Here is a 14695-nt window from a genome sequence, read left to right on the forward strand (position 1 = left end):
TATTTGACCAGTGATATTTACAGACGAGAATGTCAGGCAGAGAGCACGGTGTGCTGAGGGAAAATAATGGGAAGAAGCATTAGTGAAGTGAGATGATTAAGGAAGAGGAAAATATGGCAGGAGAGGGAGGGGAAGACCCTGGGCTTCGCTCAGTTGTCACCACTGGTCTCTTACCCTTCTTGACACTCAAGGATTTCTCATTCTATCAAGGTGAGCTGCTGACGTGACCTTTAATGCCAGTGTGGTCAGCCACATTCTGGAGAGCAGGAATTGGGTTGGCAATACAAAGGCTGCTAAATGCATTGGCTTAAGGAATGAAAATAACAGATCTCAGGGTCTTAGACATGGGGCTGGGGAGTCCCATCTTTGTCTTGGTCACAGGATTTGGAGGAGATCTCACTTGAAATAGAGCCAACTCTGTTCTCAGATGGTATCTGGACTTTTTTACTTTAGATGGGGAAATATTAGCCACTTAAGTTGATTCAAAGCTAGCGAAAGGTTGTAGTTGGTCCTTCTGGTAGGTAAGAGAGCCAGTCATTCTTTTAACTGCTACCTCACCCCTCAAAGTCCTAAGGTTTCAGCTTCTAATCCAAGCTTGTCAAGGATTTTTTCCAGAACAAACACAACACCCTTCTAAAAACCAGCATTGGTAGAGTTTTTGCAGATGTTGAACAGTTTTATAAGAATTTTACATTTCATTTCTTCCTACAAAATCCTCAAAACAATGTAACAGGTAGGTGTTCTAGTCTCTGTCTTGTTGTTGTGGTAAAATACTCTGACCAAAGACAACTTAGGGGAAAGAGATGAGCATTTTAGCTTGTAACTCCAGGCTACAGCCCATCACTGAGGGAAGTCCAGGCAGGAGCTGAAGGCAGGGACTTGAAGGCTGGTTTGCTTGCTATTCCATACAGCATTACCTTCAACCAAGGAAATCACTTCATAGGCAAAGAAGTGTGGCAGGAAACACAGAGAACACTACTTTTTTTAAAATGTAGTTTAGGACTACCTGGCTAGGGAATAGTGCTGTCCACAGTGGGGTAGACCCTCCTACGTTAATTATCAATCAAGACAATCCCCACAGATAAACCCACAGGCCAATTCGATTTAGGAAGCTCCTCAACTGAGGCTCTCCTTTCTCTCATATGACTGTACTATACTTTATGTGTATGTATAGATCACATACTATAGGCTGTGTCAAGTTGACAGTTAAAGCTGACCATGACAGTGCAAACTACTGTGACTCCCATTTTTAAAATGAGGGAACCAGATCCTGCTCTAAGCAGTTGTTTATATCAGGTCTTCATATCAGGCAGACCTGTGCAGTGAATTTGAGAATGATATAGCAAGCAAGCATCAGGATCCACCCATCACCTGCCATCCATTCACTTCTGCAAATTCTATTCCCAGAAATAGCCATGACTGTTTAGCATAAAAGATGGCCTATTATCTAGAAGTAACGAAAGACTCTTTCACCTCACCAGTCAGTGGAGTACCTGGAGATGTTATTTTTGCCGGAGTGATTCCCAAATCTGTTTCTTGCCGTCCTGCAGAATCCATAACATCCAAATAGCATTTAGAAAAGACTTTTTAAACACTGAAACAAAGACACAGACTTTGCTTATGAACAAATACATTGCCCATTCCAGGCATCAGGGGTTTCAAATTACACCTTCCTGAGCAGCTTGCTCCTGTGTGGACAAAGAGGAAGAAAGGGAGCTGTGAGGAGAATGACTCAGGGGAAGCTAGGGCAGGGAAAGGGAAGAGGAAGCAGAAGAAAAGAAGTCTCAAGGGAAAAGGCAACTTAGGAAGTAGAGACCTGGCATCAGACTGTGTAGGGTGACCAGGCTAGACATCACTAGGCCTCAGTTGCTTCATCTGGGCTTGCTCCACAGGAAGAAGTTGCAGCTTGATGAGAGATCATTTGGAGGACCTTGTGGCTTGGCACATGTGTAGAAATGGCGACCCAGATTAGGTCCTGGTTTTTTCACGATCCGCATCACACACGGCTCCCTGTGGCCTCCACAGAGGGGCATTGGTGATGGCCCACTCAGCACGGACTTCCAGAATGAGGCCTGTGCCTCCTCCTCATCTCTGACCTCAGAAACCTTGACCTGCTTATCGGTCCCTGTGGCTATCACATCCCCTTCCAGAGTTGTTGGAGTTACGAGAGTGCCCACTAGAGGCAGCTGAGGCAGTTCCACAGCAGGAGAAGTCTGGGAAAGGCTAACAGAAGGCTGAAAATAGCTCCTCAGGTTTTTCTGGGGTCTTCTGGAACCAGGCTTTCGAGGCCTGGATGAATGCCTATGGGCTTGAGATTTTCTTTGTTTCTGTGGTTGGATTTGTTTGCTGGACTGCAGGACTGACTGCCCGCACATAGGTTCTTGTTCACAAGGGACCAGGAAGCCAAGAATCTTGAGCTGGGTACCTGCAAACTCGGGAAGGAAACGGGTGCACAGAGCTGGACACTGTTTCGCTGGCACACAGGACACATTCAAGACAGCTCCCACAGGGCAGTGGTCAGAGCCCATCACCTCGGGGAGCAGAAAGGCATCTTGTAAAGTGTCTATAATTAGATCCCTGTTTCCTAGGATGTAGTCAAGTCGGGTACCATAGTTGAGACTGCGTGCCCCACTGATCATTGACCAGCAGGTGAAGGCCCTCTCCTGTTTTGGATAGAAATAGCGGTAGCTATCCATGAAAGGCCCTATATGGGACCCAGCCGGGTATTCCAGGTTACTGAGCAAGCCATCCATCCATCTACGTCCCAGGTCTTCTTCAAAGCACTCCAGATTGCCAGCATTACAGTGGTCAATGGGATGGTGGGCTGTATTTATGTCCCCCAGGATTATCACATGACTTCCGGCTGCCAGGAGTGCTTCTGCTCGGATCTGCAGCAGGCGATAGAAACGCATCTTAAAGGTCAGCCGCTCATGGTTCCCAGGACTGGCATGCGGGCAGTACACATTGATCAGGGTCAAAGGCTTCTCCTTCCCTTCCTGTGTACAGATCTTGTGCTGTGTAAGGAGAGCCCGGCCCTCGCTATCCAGAGCCCGGAGTTGCTCTTGGGTGAACTCGTTCATGTTTCCATAGCAACCGACATGCCCACTCAGGGTGGCAAACTGACCACTCAGGCCTTCTTCAGCAGCCACTGGTGTAACACTGTCCTTACAGAAAGTAGCTACACCAGAATAGCCACTCCGGCTGCGGCTGAAGCTGAAATAGGAGTTATAGCCCTCAACAACAGCCAGGGGCTCTGTCAGCGCATCTCTGCTCACTTTGGTCTCCTGGAGACAGACTATATCGGCATCCAGTTCCCTTAAAATATGTCTCAAGGCTGTGGGACAGTTGCTGGTTACCTCGCATCCCAGACCTTGCAGGGGTCTCCGGATCCCATTGATGTTCCAGCTTACCACGCGCAACATTTTGATAAACTGCACTGCTTCGGGAAGAATGTACAGGCATAGGCAAATTGCCGGAAGTTAACAAATTTCCATCTTCCTCGTGCGTTGGCTCAGTTGTCTCACGCCACAAACCACTGGACTACTCACAGGGCCTTTAAATTCAGTTCTCTTTGGAGGGAGACAAATTATGGTGGAAACTGGGAGGGTGGTGCAGATCCCAAAGAGGAAAGAAAGCTGGGTTGTACATGCTTGTAACCCCATCACTCAAGAGGCTGAGGCAGAGGGTTGCGATGAGTTGAAGACCTACCTGGGGTACAGAGCAAGACTGTCCAAAATCCAGGAAAGAGTAAGCGATGAGAGGGACATCTATGGTCCGTTTCTTCTGGCCGTACACAGGAGGAGACTCCTGAGTGTAGGATCACCTTTCTTCTCTATTCAAAAGTCCTCTTGATGCATCAGATTAGTTACAACCCGGATTTCCAAAGACTATTACTCAAAAGCAAAACAAAGTTCTTCCTAGCATTTAACAGTCAGCCAAGCAGAGTCTTCTCAAGACACACAAGTTATATTTTTTGGTTGTGGGCCTAGCCTTTAATGGCTGAGCCACCTTTCTACCCTACACACACACATTATAAACATGGGAATTTGTTTTAGGAAGAAACAGGCCACTGGGGACGGAAATCTGTGTTGGCAGTGCTGTCTTTTGCCTCCGAGGACGTGCAGACTTGAGTTGGGCTGTTTTCAGGCAATGGAAGAACATGGAATACTCTTCCATGGGGTGACGAGAGAAGCTTGTACAGGAAAGTGGAGTGTGGAGAGCAGGCACAGAAAGTCTATGAGCAAACAGTAATGCATCAGTCATGGAAGGTGAGGCACATGGACTACCTACTACACACATAGGCCATCAAGTACTCAGGGCTGGAAATGGCAGCAGGGCCAATGGTGTAAATGCTCAAAGTCAGAACCAGAGAGAGAAAAGGTTCGGGATAGTGTGCTATGGTGATAATGTAGCAGTTCTCAACCTATGGGTTATGGTCTTTTGGGGAGTTACATATCAGATATCCTGCATATCAGATATTTACATTAAAATTCAAAACAGTAGCATGATTATTGTTATGATGTAGCAATGAAATGATTTTATGGTTGGGGGTTCACCACGACATGAGGAACTGTATTGAAGGGTCACAATATTAAGAAGGATGAGAACCACTGTGATAAAGGGAGATGCAGGCAGGCGAAGATGGCTCCTGAGGGTCCATTTCAGCATCATGTGAAACTGAAAACCTTGTGATTTGCCTCCTCCGAGATCTCTACTGACCGAAAGCTTGACCTCAGAGGAGTGTTCCTGGTTGCAGCTTATAAGTTGATTTCTACCTTAGGTACACATTGATTTCTACTCTGTTCACTTCATCTTGGAAGGGGATGTGAAGGCCCAGGAGTTTCTGACACAGCAGCCACCTCCAGAAGATGTTCTGGAGCAAGGACATTAGTAAATCCTGAATCTAGCAAACAGCCTTCATAGTAAGGGAGGAAGTCTTGTGCAAAAGCTCCAGGTTGCAGGCTGGACCAGCAGGAATCTGGTTCTGAGGACATTTTTTTTTAACAATGTACTTTTTTTTTTAATTAACTTGAGTATTTCTTATATACATTTCGAGTATTATTCCCTTTCCCGGTTTCCGGGCAAACATCCCCCTAATCCCTCCCCCTCCCCTTCTTTATGGGTGTTCCCCTCCCCATCCTCCCCCCATTGCCGCCCTCCCCCCAACAATCTAGTTCACTGGGGGTTCAGTCTTAGCAGGACCCAGGGCTTCCCCTTCCACTGGTGCTCTTACTAGGATATTCATTGCTACCTATGAGGTTAGAGTCCAGGGTCAGTCCATGTATAGTCTTTAGGTAGTGGCTTAGTCCCTGGAAGCTCTGGTTGCTTGGCATTGTTGTTCATATGGGGTCTCGAGCCCCTTCAAGCTCTTCCAGTTCTTTCTCTGATTCCTTCAACGGGGGTCCTATTCTCAGTTCAGTGCTGGCATTCGTCTGAGGACATTTTATAGGGGAAGCTACTTGAAATCTGGGGCAAATCTGAATCCCTGTCAGGACTGGGTTGTCAAGCCAAGATGTAAATTCTCAATAAGGATACATAAGTGGTCCAAATGCCAGTGAGACCTATTCACTGTGTGTCCACTATGGCTATAGCCACTAGGGCTTTTAAAAGAACAGGGTTTTAAACCAGAGGATGACACAGAGTAATGGATGCATATTCTTGGTTGTCAACTTGACTACATCTGGAATTAAGATCTAAAGGGCTGGGTGTGGGATGATGTCATACAGGTGAGGCAGATACAAGATAGAACGAGGCCTGTCATTGGACCAGAAGGAAGGATGGGCAGGAGAAAAGTTTGAGGGAAGAGGAGAGACTGGAATGGAAAGGAGGGGGAGACTGGAGAGAGGAGAGAATAGCCGCGGACAGAACATGGAGGCTGACGTTAAGATTCCTCTCTGCACATTTACAGGTTGTTATGAATATTATTAAGGGATGGATGTGTACAGGGCTTTGTATGTTTAGGTGGGCAATTATATCTTATCAATTGGGTCAGAGGTTATTGCGTTGTGTGTTCTTTCTTGTGGTGATTTGACTTTGGGAGAGTGGCGGCAGAAACACTGGGCCGCCACGGAATTGGGATGTATATTTTGGGCAAGATATCTACCAGAAATCTTGGGGCAATGTGGTGCTAGATCTAGTGGGGGAAAAAAACAACCCATTTTTATAATTTTACTACAGCTGGGCACATCTGTGAGGGGATTATTATTATTATTATTATTATTATTATTATTATTATTATTATTTTACTGTATAATTTCAAGTTAGAAGACCCTCTTCTAATCTGGATCATTGAGGTGGGAAGATCCACCTTAATCTGGCTATTCCTTCTGTTGGCAGCCTATGTAAAGAACATCAAAGAAGGAAGCTTGTTTTCTCTTTGTTTGCTTGATCTCCCTCTTGTTAGCAAGTCCATTTTTCCTTGACATTAGAGCCTACTTCTTTGGGATTCTGGCGTATACTGAAGACCAGCTGAGATATCCAGCCTCATGGACTGAACAACTACTGGATTCTTGGACCTTCTGTTGATATATATATATATATATATATATGTATATATATATATATATATCAACAATATATATATATATATATAGTGGGAAATTTTTCTCTGCTTCTCTATTACTGAGAAACCAGTGGTGTACCACCCACCTAGTTTTTGCATATATATTCTAACTAAATCAACCCCCAACTTGTCAAGGCTTTGTGACAAGTTAACAATTTTTATCATACAGTCTAACACCATATTTGAGGGGGGGAGGAGGGAGAGAGGGAGGGAAGGAGGGAGGGAGAGATGGAGGGAGGAAGAGAGGGGGAGGAGCATGTGTGTATATGCAGGTTCATATGTGTGCACAAGCATAAGAAGGCTACAGAACATATTCAGCTATCACTTGTTAGATCCCTTCTACCTTGATTTTTGAGAAAGCCTCTCTGAGACCTGGAGCTTACCAGTGAGGCTGGTGGTGAGAAAGGCAATGGGAAACCATCTTTCCTTCTTCATTCCTGAGATTGCAACTGTACAGCACTAGCCTAGTTTTTGGTTTTTAATGTTTTATTTGAGGTGTGTGTAGGGTGGAGATAGCATCTTTCTATGTGACCCTGGTTGTCTTGGACCAGTATGGCTTCAAACTCGGAGATTCACCTGCTTCTGCTTCCTAGCCTTTACATGGTTTTGGGGAATTGAATCCGAGCTCTTATACTTACAAAGTAAGCATGTAATGGACTGAACCATCTCCCAGCTCTCAACATACTGTAAGGGAGCAAGATAATGCCTTTTAGTAGTTTTTAGAAAGTTTAGAGAACATATATATTATTCAAAACCACAAAATGGTGTCAAAACATGAACACAGAAGCACCTGGCTCCAACATTTATGCTATTTTCAATAAACCAAGCAAATTCTTTGGTGCTGTTTCAATTTAGTTTATTGATACCCACTAAAGACATTTAAAAAAAGAAAACATTCTTTAGTTGTTGAAAAGTAAATATCACATTTCTAAATAACAATAAAATCAGGAATTATTTTGAACTGAATCGTAAGTAAGCAGGAAAGGCATACAGAAATTCAGTGTTACAGCAAAAGCAGGGCCCAGGGGGAAACTAGTGAGAAACATCGGACTGAGCACAGGGACCTAAATGGAGGAGATAGAGAAAGAACTGAAGGAGCTGAAGTGGTTTGCAACCCCATAGGAAGAACAGCAATATCAACCAAACAAACCCACCAGAGTACTCAGGGTCCAAACCACCAACTAAGGAGTATACATGGAGGGACCCATAGCTCCAGTCACATATGTAGCAGAGGATGGCTTTGTCAGGCATCAATAGGAGGAGAAGCCCTTGGTCCTGTGAAGGCTCATTTTCCCAGTGTAGGGGAATGAATGTCAGGGTGGTGAGGTGGGAATGGGTGGGTGGAAGGGGAAGTATCCTCATAGAATCAGGGCGGGGGAACTGGGAAAGGGGATAACATTTGAAATGTAAATACATAAAATATCCTATAAAAAAGAAAAAAGAGAACAGGCTGAAATAGCAATGGTCTAAACATTTGCCTCAAAAAAGCTAAATGGAGATATTGAAGACAGAAGAAATTTCTATGTTTCTAAAAATAGACAAAAGCTCAATTAAATAAATAAATGAGGAAGGGTAAAGAGTGGAGCTTTGAAAAAGACAACCAACAACAACAAAATAACAACCAAATTAGTGACTCCGAGCAAGACAGATGTAAGAAAAAAAGGATAAAAAACATAAATTGCCGATATCAGCAACAAATGTAAGCTAACTCCTGACTACCTACAGAAGGCACCAAGAATGAGGAAGAAGAGAAAGAGAGTGCAAGTAATTAGTTTCGAAATCACCCATAAAGATCACATTGCAGAGTCTATTGCTAGACGATAACACAGGCTACTATCAATTTGGCAATAAAAGCTCAGAAAAGAAAAAAAAAAACTTATGTTGTTGACTTTGACAGAACTGATTTAATTTCAGATGTAACCATGATCCTAAGAATGTGACTTTAGGAAAATAAATTATCTCTCTAAACTCCATTTTCTCACGTTAACCCCCCCCAATCCCCCCCAATAAAACTCAAAGTTAACAAGGACATGTTGGATGGGTTAAAAATCGACTAAAGCACAGGGCATGTGGGTAGTTTCCACAGAGCACCTTCTCTATAATGACCCTATGACCTCATGTTTACCATTTGAATATTTGTGGGGAGAATGCAAAAACATAAAAAAATAAGGTTATTCATTTCGATAAACTTGATGTTTGATTTTCTTTGTCCAATGGGAAGTTGGATTGGCATTTTTCAATAAAAATCCAGCCATGCTGAGGAGTTAGCTCAGTGGTATATAGGCTTATCCACCATGTGTGCAAGTTCTCAGGTCTGATTCTCAGCCTCATTAAGAGAGAAAGAGAGACCTCATTAAAAGAGAGGAAAAAAGGATGCTAGCAAAATATAAACAATATAAAAGCACCACATTGAAATAACAATATAGAACCTTAACTCTGGTTTATGGAGTGACTTTTCTTGACTATTACTGGTAGTACACAGGACGCACTGAGCTGATCGTGTCGTTCTGTCATAATGTATTGGGAAGCTCTTCCATCTCTGATGTTAGCATTGTAGTAGAGACCTCTCCCTGACAACTGCTGCTTTCCCGACAGTGTTGCTTCTGAATCTTTCACCTCATTGCGTGCTGCGGAGTGTGTGTGGGGATTCTGAGATCCAAGTCCTTCACACATTAAGTCTACATGATGGATGCTCAGGATTCTTCACACACTGAAGAAATCTTACAGGTCTGTGGGAGAGAGGCAAGAAAAGAAGTTAGGGTCAGTGTGAGGACTGGCAAGATGGGTCACGGTGTAAAGGTGCTCACTGCTATGCCCAGTGACCTGAGAGTTTGATCCCCAGAGTTCATGAGGTCGAATAAAGCACTGACTCCTATAAGTAGTCCTTTGATGTCCACATGGAGGCTACTGTATGTGCATACATGTGAACATTTATACACATACAGTAAATAAATAAATATAAATGTGACAAAATTTTTAAGAGGAAAGAGATCAAATGATGTACCTATAGTCTAACTCATCAATGAAAGAAGACCCTCCGTGGCAACCAAAGATTAACCTCTGAGCATCCACACATGTCTGAGCTCAGAGACAACACTGAGAAAGGTCTAACCCAGGAGTAAATGACTTGAAAGCATGTCCCAAGTTAGTTGAGGTTCACTTATAAGACCATAGAAATAAATACCAAGGAGGGTGTACAATGGTAATATGTGGAGGTAAAACCAAACAACTGGCTCAAATGTGTCACAAGTATATGACAGCTGATGATCAGAAGACAGCAGATATGGCCACTGGGACCAAACACAGTTCCTTCCTGAGAATTCTTCTTTCCTCGGATCAGAAGCTCCCTGGTGACTTCTGGGTGAAAGCATGAGACAGCAAAGATCTCAGGGACCTTTCTCAAGAGGTTTGGGGGCCACTGTTAGAGAACCATGCTCCCTCTACACAAAGCACGCTTTAGGTAAGTATCTAACTGGTAAATTTAAAAGACTGTCATTTTCATAAACGTGAGCTAACAAAACCACAGGATCTACATTCCTCAACCTTCTTCCTGTGCATCTCCATAGAAAATATCTTAGAGTGATTTAGCCTATTCAACTGTCTACAGGGTTTCTCTTATAGTTGCTCTTTTGTTTTTGCATCTAACTGCTGCATGTTGATAGTTGTATGTGTGTGTGTGTGTGTGTGTGTGTGTGTGTGTGTGTGTGTATGTGTGTGTGTGTTTAACTCCCAAAGAACAGACGGCTGATTGGTGGGAAATTTGGATCATCTGGGAAATGATTGATCCATTTTTTAAGTCTGTCTTTGAGATGTGGTACATGACATGAAGAGACTGAAAAATATCCCATCTCTTCAGCTTGTACATATGCCACAAAGACTTTTCTCTTTCCTTTAGTCTTGGCAGAAGCTATTCCTCATAGGAAAAGCTCGAAAAGTGCTTCTCTGGAGAGGGAGATGTCCCTGCCTGTATCATTAGCTACAACTAATTAAAAACTATGATGGGGTCCTGACATTTTAAAGTTAAAGGTGACTTTAAAGACAATATGCCTGCCCATAGGTTAATGGTAAATTTTCCATTAACCGGCCAAGGCCTGAGAAGATCCCTAAAGCCCTCTCAGTTCACACAGCTCTTTTGTTTCCACAAAATTAATTACCGGTAGTTATCCTGGCAGGCAAATATCATATTCCTTTTGTTCACAATCGACTTCAGCTCATTTATGGAGGGGCTCGAACATGCATTACTAGGAGAGAAAATAAAATTTAAATAATGAGATCTTTCATACACTCTGAATCTCTTACTTCCTCTTGAAGCAGCACTGAGTAGAGGCGAGGCAGACAACCGCCTCTGGGGCTTCTCTGGTCAGCAGGAGCAAAGGTATGAAGCAGTCACTGTCCTTTGTGGAGACAGAATTAAGAGAGTACAAGGAGCACTAAGTGTGTAAGCTCCATCCATTTGCTAAGCCAGTCTGTTCCCAGTGTGCTCCTATGACCTGGGGGTCCTTCTGCAGACTGATTCATAGACTATCACTCTGCTACCAAGAAGTAACATACCTGGAAGTTCCTTTAATGTCATGCATTACCCAGGCCTGTAGTTTATGAACCTTATTTGGGTCCAAATTAAAGACTTCCACACTTCCAAAGGTGCTAAAACAGAAGAGATAAATAACATCACCGACCTCAAGCCGAAGTGTAGGGCATCCATACCTCCTGTTACAGTTCAGCCTGCTGGACACCATTGAGCGCAACCGACCTTGGTTCCCACTCTTCCTCCTTCAGAATGACTCTTGGTTACTAGATTTTTCAAGAAAGGACCTTTTCACTATACACTGATGCTGATGGATACATTAATAAAAACTTGCTATTCAAAAAGTAGCATTATCAGAGTGCTGGTTAGAAACAGAGGATTTCCATTCAACAACATCTTCCTAGATTCTTTCTTGTTAGTTTGGACAGCTACCCCTCCTGAGGCAAGGACTTGGATCTCAAATAGTAGATGGTGAGGTTCTGAACACTAGCACTTTCACCCAAAGCCCACAGAAAAAGAGGGTCAGAAGATGACAAAAGGGTTAATGTGGCTGTGTAATATTAAATACTAAAACAGAAGAAAGGAACAATTAACTGAGGGTACCTACAGAGCCAGGAGAAAAATTAATATGTGTTCTTATTTTTAGAAGGATGCTCATCAGAGAAAGATTAGAGAACAAGACTGTTATCACTACAGAAACTAAGATGAGAACGAGGCCAGAGAAAGAAAGCTTGAGTGTGAGCCAACTCAGCCTTGAGGGTTAAATGAAAAAAAACATAGCTAATATGTACCGGGGAGTCTTCAATAGGCATGGAGCACAGCACTGCTCACACTGTATCTTAGTCTATCTCTATAGCATCTTCAGCATATCACTTATGTAAACAGGGACTCACAGAGGCTAGATGCCTGCCCAAGGTCACATACAGTATGTGTAAGGACCTCTGGTATCCTCACCATTGAACCACTATAGAGCTTTGCTAGCAACGCTGCCAGAAGAGGAGGAAGATCAGAGCCTAGCATGGTTTCTGATGACCCAGTGATCCCTCTACTGCTGATGTGGGATTCCCTCTCTTCACAGAGAAGAAAGCCATTACTCCTGAATGGTGAGGATGCAAACAGGGAGAAGGGTGGAGGCAGGATAGACCGTATCGGTGAAGTGACAGCACAGAATGCAGCGGGGAAGAAAGCTGAGAAAATTATGTGAGGCCTCAAAAAGTCAAGGGCAGTAACTGGAAACCTGCAATAGTCTTTAGGAACTTTGGAGAATCTTAGATGAACCAGAGAAAACATTGACCCAGAAAGAAGAGCCTACATAAGCCCTTTTAAAAGCTCAGCTCTTCAGGACTAATCTGAAACATGGAAAGAACATCCTTTCTAGAAATGCTATGTCCAACAGGAGGCTATGATAACTGTGAGAATTAACCCTTTTGAAAAAAAAGGAAATAAGTACCTGTTTCTGTAAAATGGCTCACTGAGGGACCCATTGAGCATCACTTGGACCACACCACAGGCATCTTCTGCAAACTTAAAAAAGAAGTCCATCAGCCAGGTCAGGTGGTAACGCATACCTTTGATCTCAGCACTTGGGAGGCAAAGGCAAGTGGATGCATCTCTGTTAGTTTGAGGTCAGCCTGGTCTACAAAGTGAGGTCCAGGACAACCAATGCTATATGGAGAAACCATGTCAAAAACCAAACCAAAACCAAGAAGAAGAGTAAGAAAGGAAGAGAGGAAGAGGAGGAGGAGGAAGAGGAGGAGGAAAAGGAAGAGGAAAAAAATGATTCTCCAGTTCTTCCATCCAGAGAGTACTTGGTATTACCTAGAGATGGAGAGAATAAATTGTCTCCATATTTCTAGTATGAGAATGGTGAATCTATCCAATAGTATGAATTCTTGATGCAGCCATGGCAGTCTGTGTGACACTATTTAGTGTCATGTACTACAGTAGATGCTACATCTTACTTAACAGAAGCAAGGTAGACACTTTAGGGGTTAGGGAGATGGAGCACTGTAGAAAGGGAAGCCCAGGTAAGAGGCAGTGATCCTGAGGTTCTGAAAGGGCACAAATGGGGATGCTTGAATAAATGAACATGGTTTCATTTCTTCATGCAACCAACTCTCAGCTGGGAGGTCCGCTAAGCACTCGAGGACACTATGTGTACAGGGTATTGGAGTATTGTCCAGCTTCCTTTGGAGACAGACTTCTGGGACTTGGGTCTCCTTCCACGACACCTGTGCACATTACCTAATGACATTTCATTGTAAAGGCGGGTTGAACAGATTTAGCCATCAGTATGAAGAGCTTTGTGAGAACAAAGAGTTTGGATTCCCACATGCTTCTAGAACTTTCAGTGATTTATACCTAGTGCATGGCACAGGGTAGATTTTACTCAGTAAAATTCAAGGGATTGAAACAATGGCAGGAGAAAGAAGATACTCTGTACTAGAGACTAGGAAATAACAAGAAAGTATCATATATGGGACAGAACCAATGTTCCAAAGAGTAGGCGAGACTCCAGTGGTGAAGTTGTGACTAGAAGGGGCCCGTGGTTTTGGAGAACAGTAACTTGTGGGGAAAATTGCAGTATGAATAATCAGTTCATAGATGACCATGTACTTTGTTGGGGAGCCTGGACTTTATTTATTCTTTGGGTGGCTTCTACACTATGGATGGATTTGGAGCTGCATTATGAATTTCAGTGCTGCCTGTGTAGCCATAGACGGACCTAGATCTAATCTTTATGATTGATCATTAAACATTGACTCAGAAGAGTCCTGGACCCTACAAAGGAGAATTCGCACGAGTTCTCTGACACAAGGTAAACATTGACTTCATTGACCTCAAGGTCACATGACTGAGCAGCAAGTTGTCTCTATGGATTCAAACCTACAAGAAGAACTCTCCTTGTTGTCAAAGAGAGGCACTAGTTCATTTGTCTTCACCAAAGAGATCCTAGAAAAGATCAAGGTGCGGGTGCACAGTGTCTCAGAAGCCAGGGTGCCGTCAATCACCCTCACCATGGAACTCTTAGTACCAAAGGCCGAGATGGGGTACAAAAAGTACTTAGTTTATATAAAACATGAACTGCCGTAGAGGATTTCAGAGACGACGTGGCTGTAAAACATAGCCAAAAGTGATAGCATAAATGGAGCACATTCTCTGTAAAAGCAAGCAAACAAAACTATACAGTAGCTTTGAGTTTTTAAAACATGCAGTAAGTGTTCAACAAACCCTTGTTACATGGGTGGGTTCCATTACTTAACAAAATAGTGGTATTTTATTTAAATGCAGCAATAGCTATCTAGAATAGGTATATGTTGATTTCCATTTGATAAAGGTGAAATGAGAAAAAATAAAAATAAATAAATAAATAAATAAATAAATAATAAAGGTGAAATGAGGAAACTGTAATCAGAACGTCTAAGAAAATTGCTCATTGGGGCTGGAGAGATGGTTCAGCAGTTAAGGGTACTGACAGATCTTCCAGAGGTCCCAGGTTCAAATCCCAGTACCTATATGGCAGCTCACATACGTTTGTAACTCCAAGATCTGACCCTCTCATATAGGTATATGTGCAGGCAAAAACACCAATGCGTGTAAAATAAAGG

The 14695-nt window shown here is 43.2% G+C and overlaps 2 protein-coding genes across 5 annotated transcripts in view; both read right to left on the reverse strand.

Moving 5' to 3' along the window:
- Positions 1 to 1593: 1593 nt before the first annotated feature.
- Positions 1594 to 3480, reverse strand: Apex2l1 (APEX nuclease (apurinic/apyrimidinic endonuclease) 2-like 1). Its single transcript, NM_001277396.2, has one exon. It carries the CDS (start codon positions 3420 to 3422, stop codon positions 1872 to 1874), a length of 1551 nt encoding a protein of 516 aa, NP_001264325.1. The 5' UTR covers positions 3423 to 3480; the 3' UTR covers positions 1594 to 1871.
- A 3921-nt stretch (positions 3481 to 7401) lies between these two features.
- The window catches only part of Cd38 (CD38 molecule), a 39966-nt gene continuing 32672 nt past the window's right edge, over positions 7402 to 14695 (reverse strand). Inside the window, exons 5-8 of one of the 4 annotated variants that reach the window (XR_015636499.1) lie at positions 12538 to 12611; positions 11267 to 11353; positions 10717 to 10803; positions 7402 to 9291 (exon numbers count right to left, since the gene is read on the reverse strand). Coding sequence is in view for 3 of the 4 variants with exons in the window: in XM_087582360.1 (XP_087438486.1) it covers positions 9228 to 9291; positions 10717 to 10803; positions 11114 to 11332; positions 12538 to 12611 (444 nt within the window). In the remaining variant the exon portion in view is untranslated. Of the gene's footprint in view, positions 9292 to 10716; positions 10804 to 11113; positions 11354 to 12537; positions 12612 to 14695 lie in introns of all 4 variants that reach the window. The other 3 variants (NM_013127.2, XM_087582361.1, XM_087582360.1) reach the window with 3 other exon arrangements.

The sequence above is a fragment of the Rattus norvegicus genome, chromosome 14 (assembly GCF_021556685.1).
Source record: "Rattus norvegicus strain SHRSP/BbbUtx chromosome 14, alternate assembly SHRSP_T2T, whole genome shotgun sequence".
Classification (NCBI taxonomy): domain Eukaryota; kingdom Metazoa; phylum Chordata; class Mammalia; order Rodentia; family Muridae; genus Rattus; species Rattus norvegicus.

Bases quoted from the DNA above. Each gene is read 5' to 3' on its own strand.
- Apex2l1 (NM_001277396.2), bottom strand. From the start codon at position 3,422: ATGTTGCGCGTGGTAAGCTGGAACATCAATGGGATCCGGAGACCCCTG.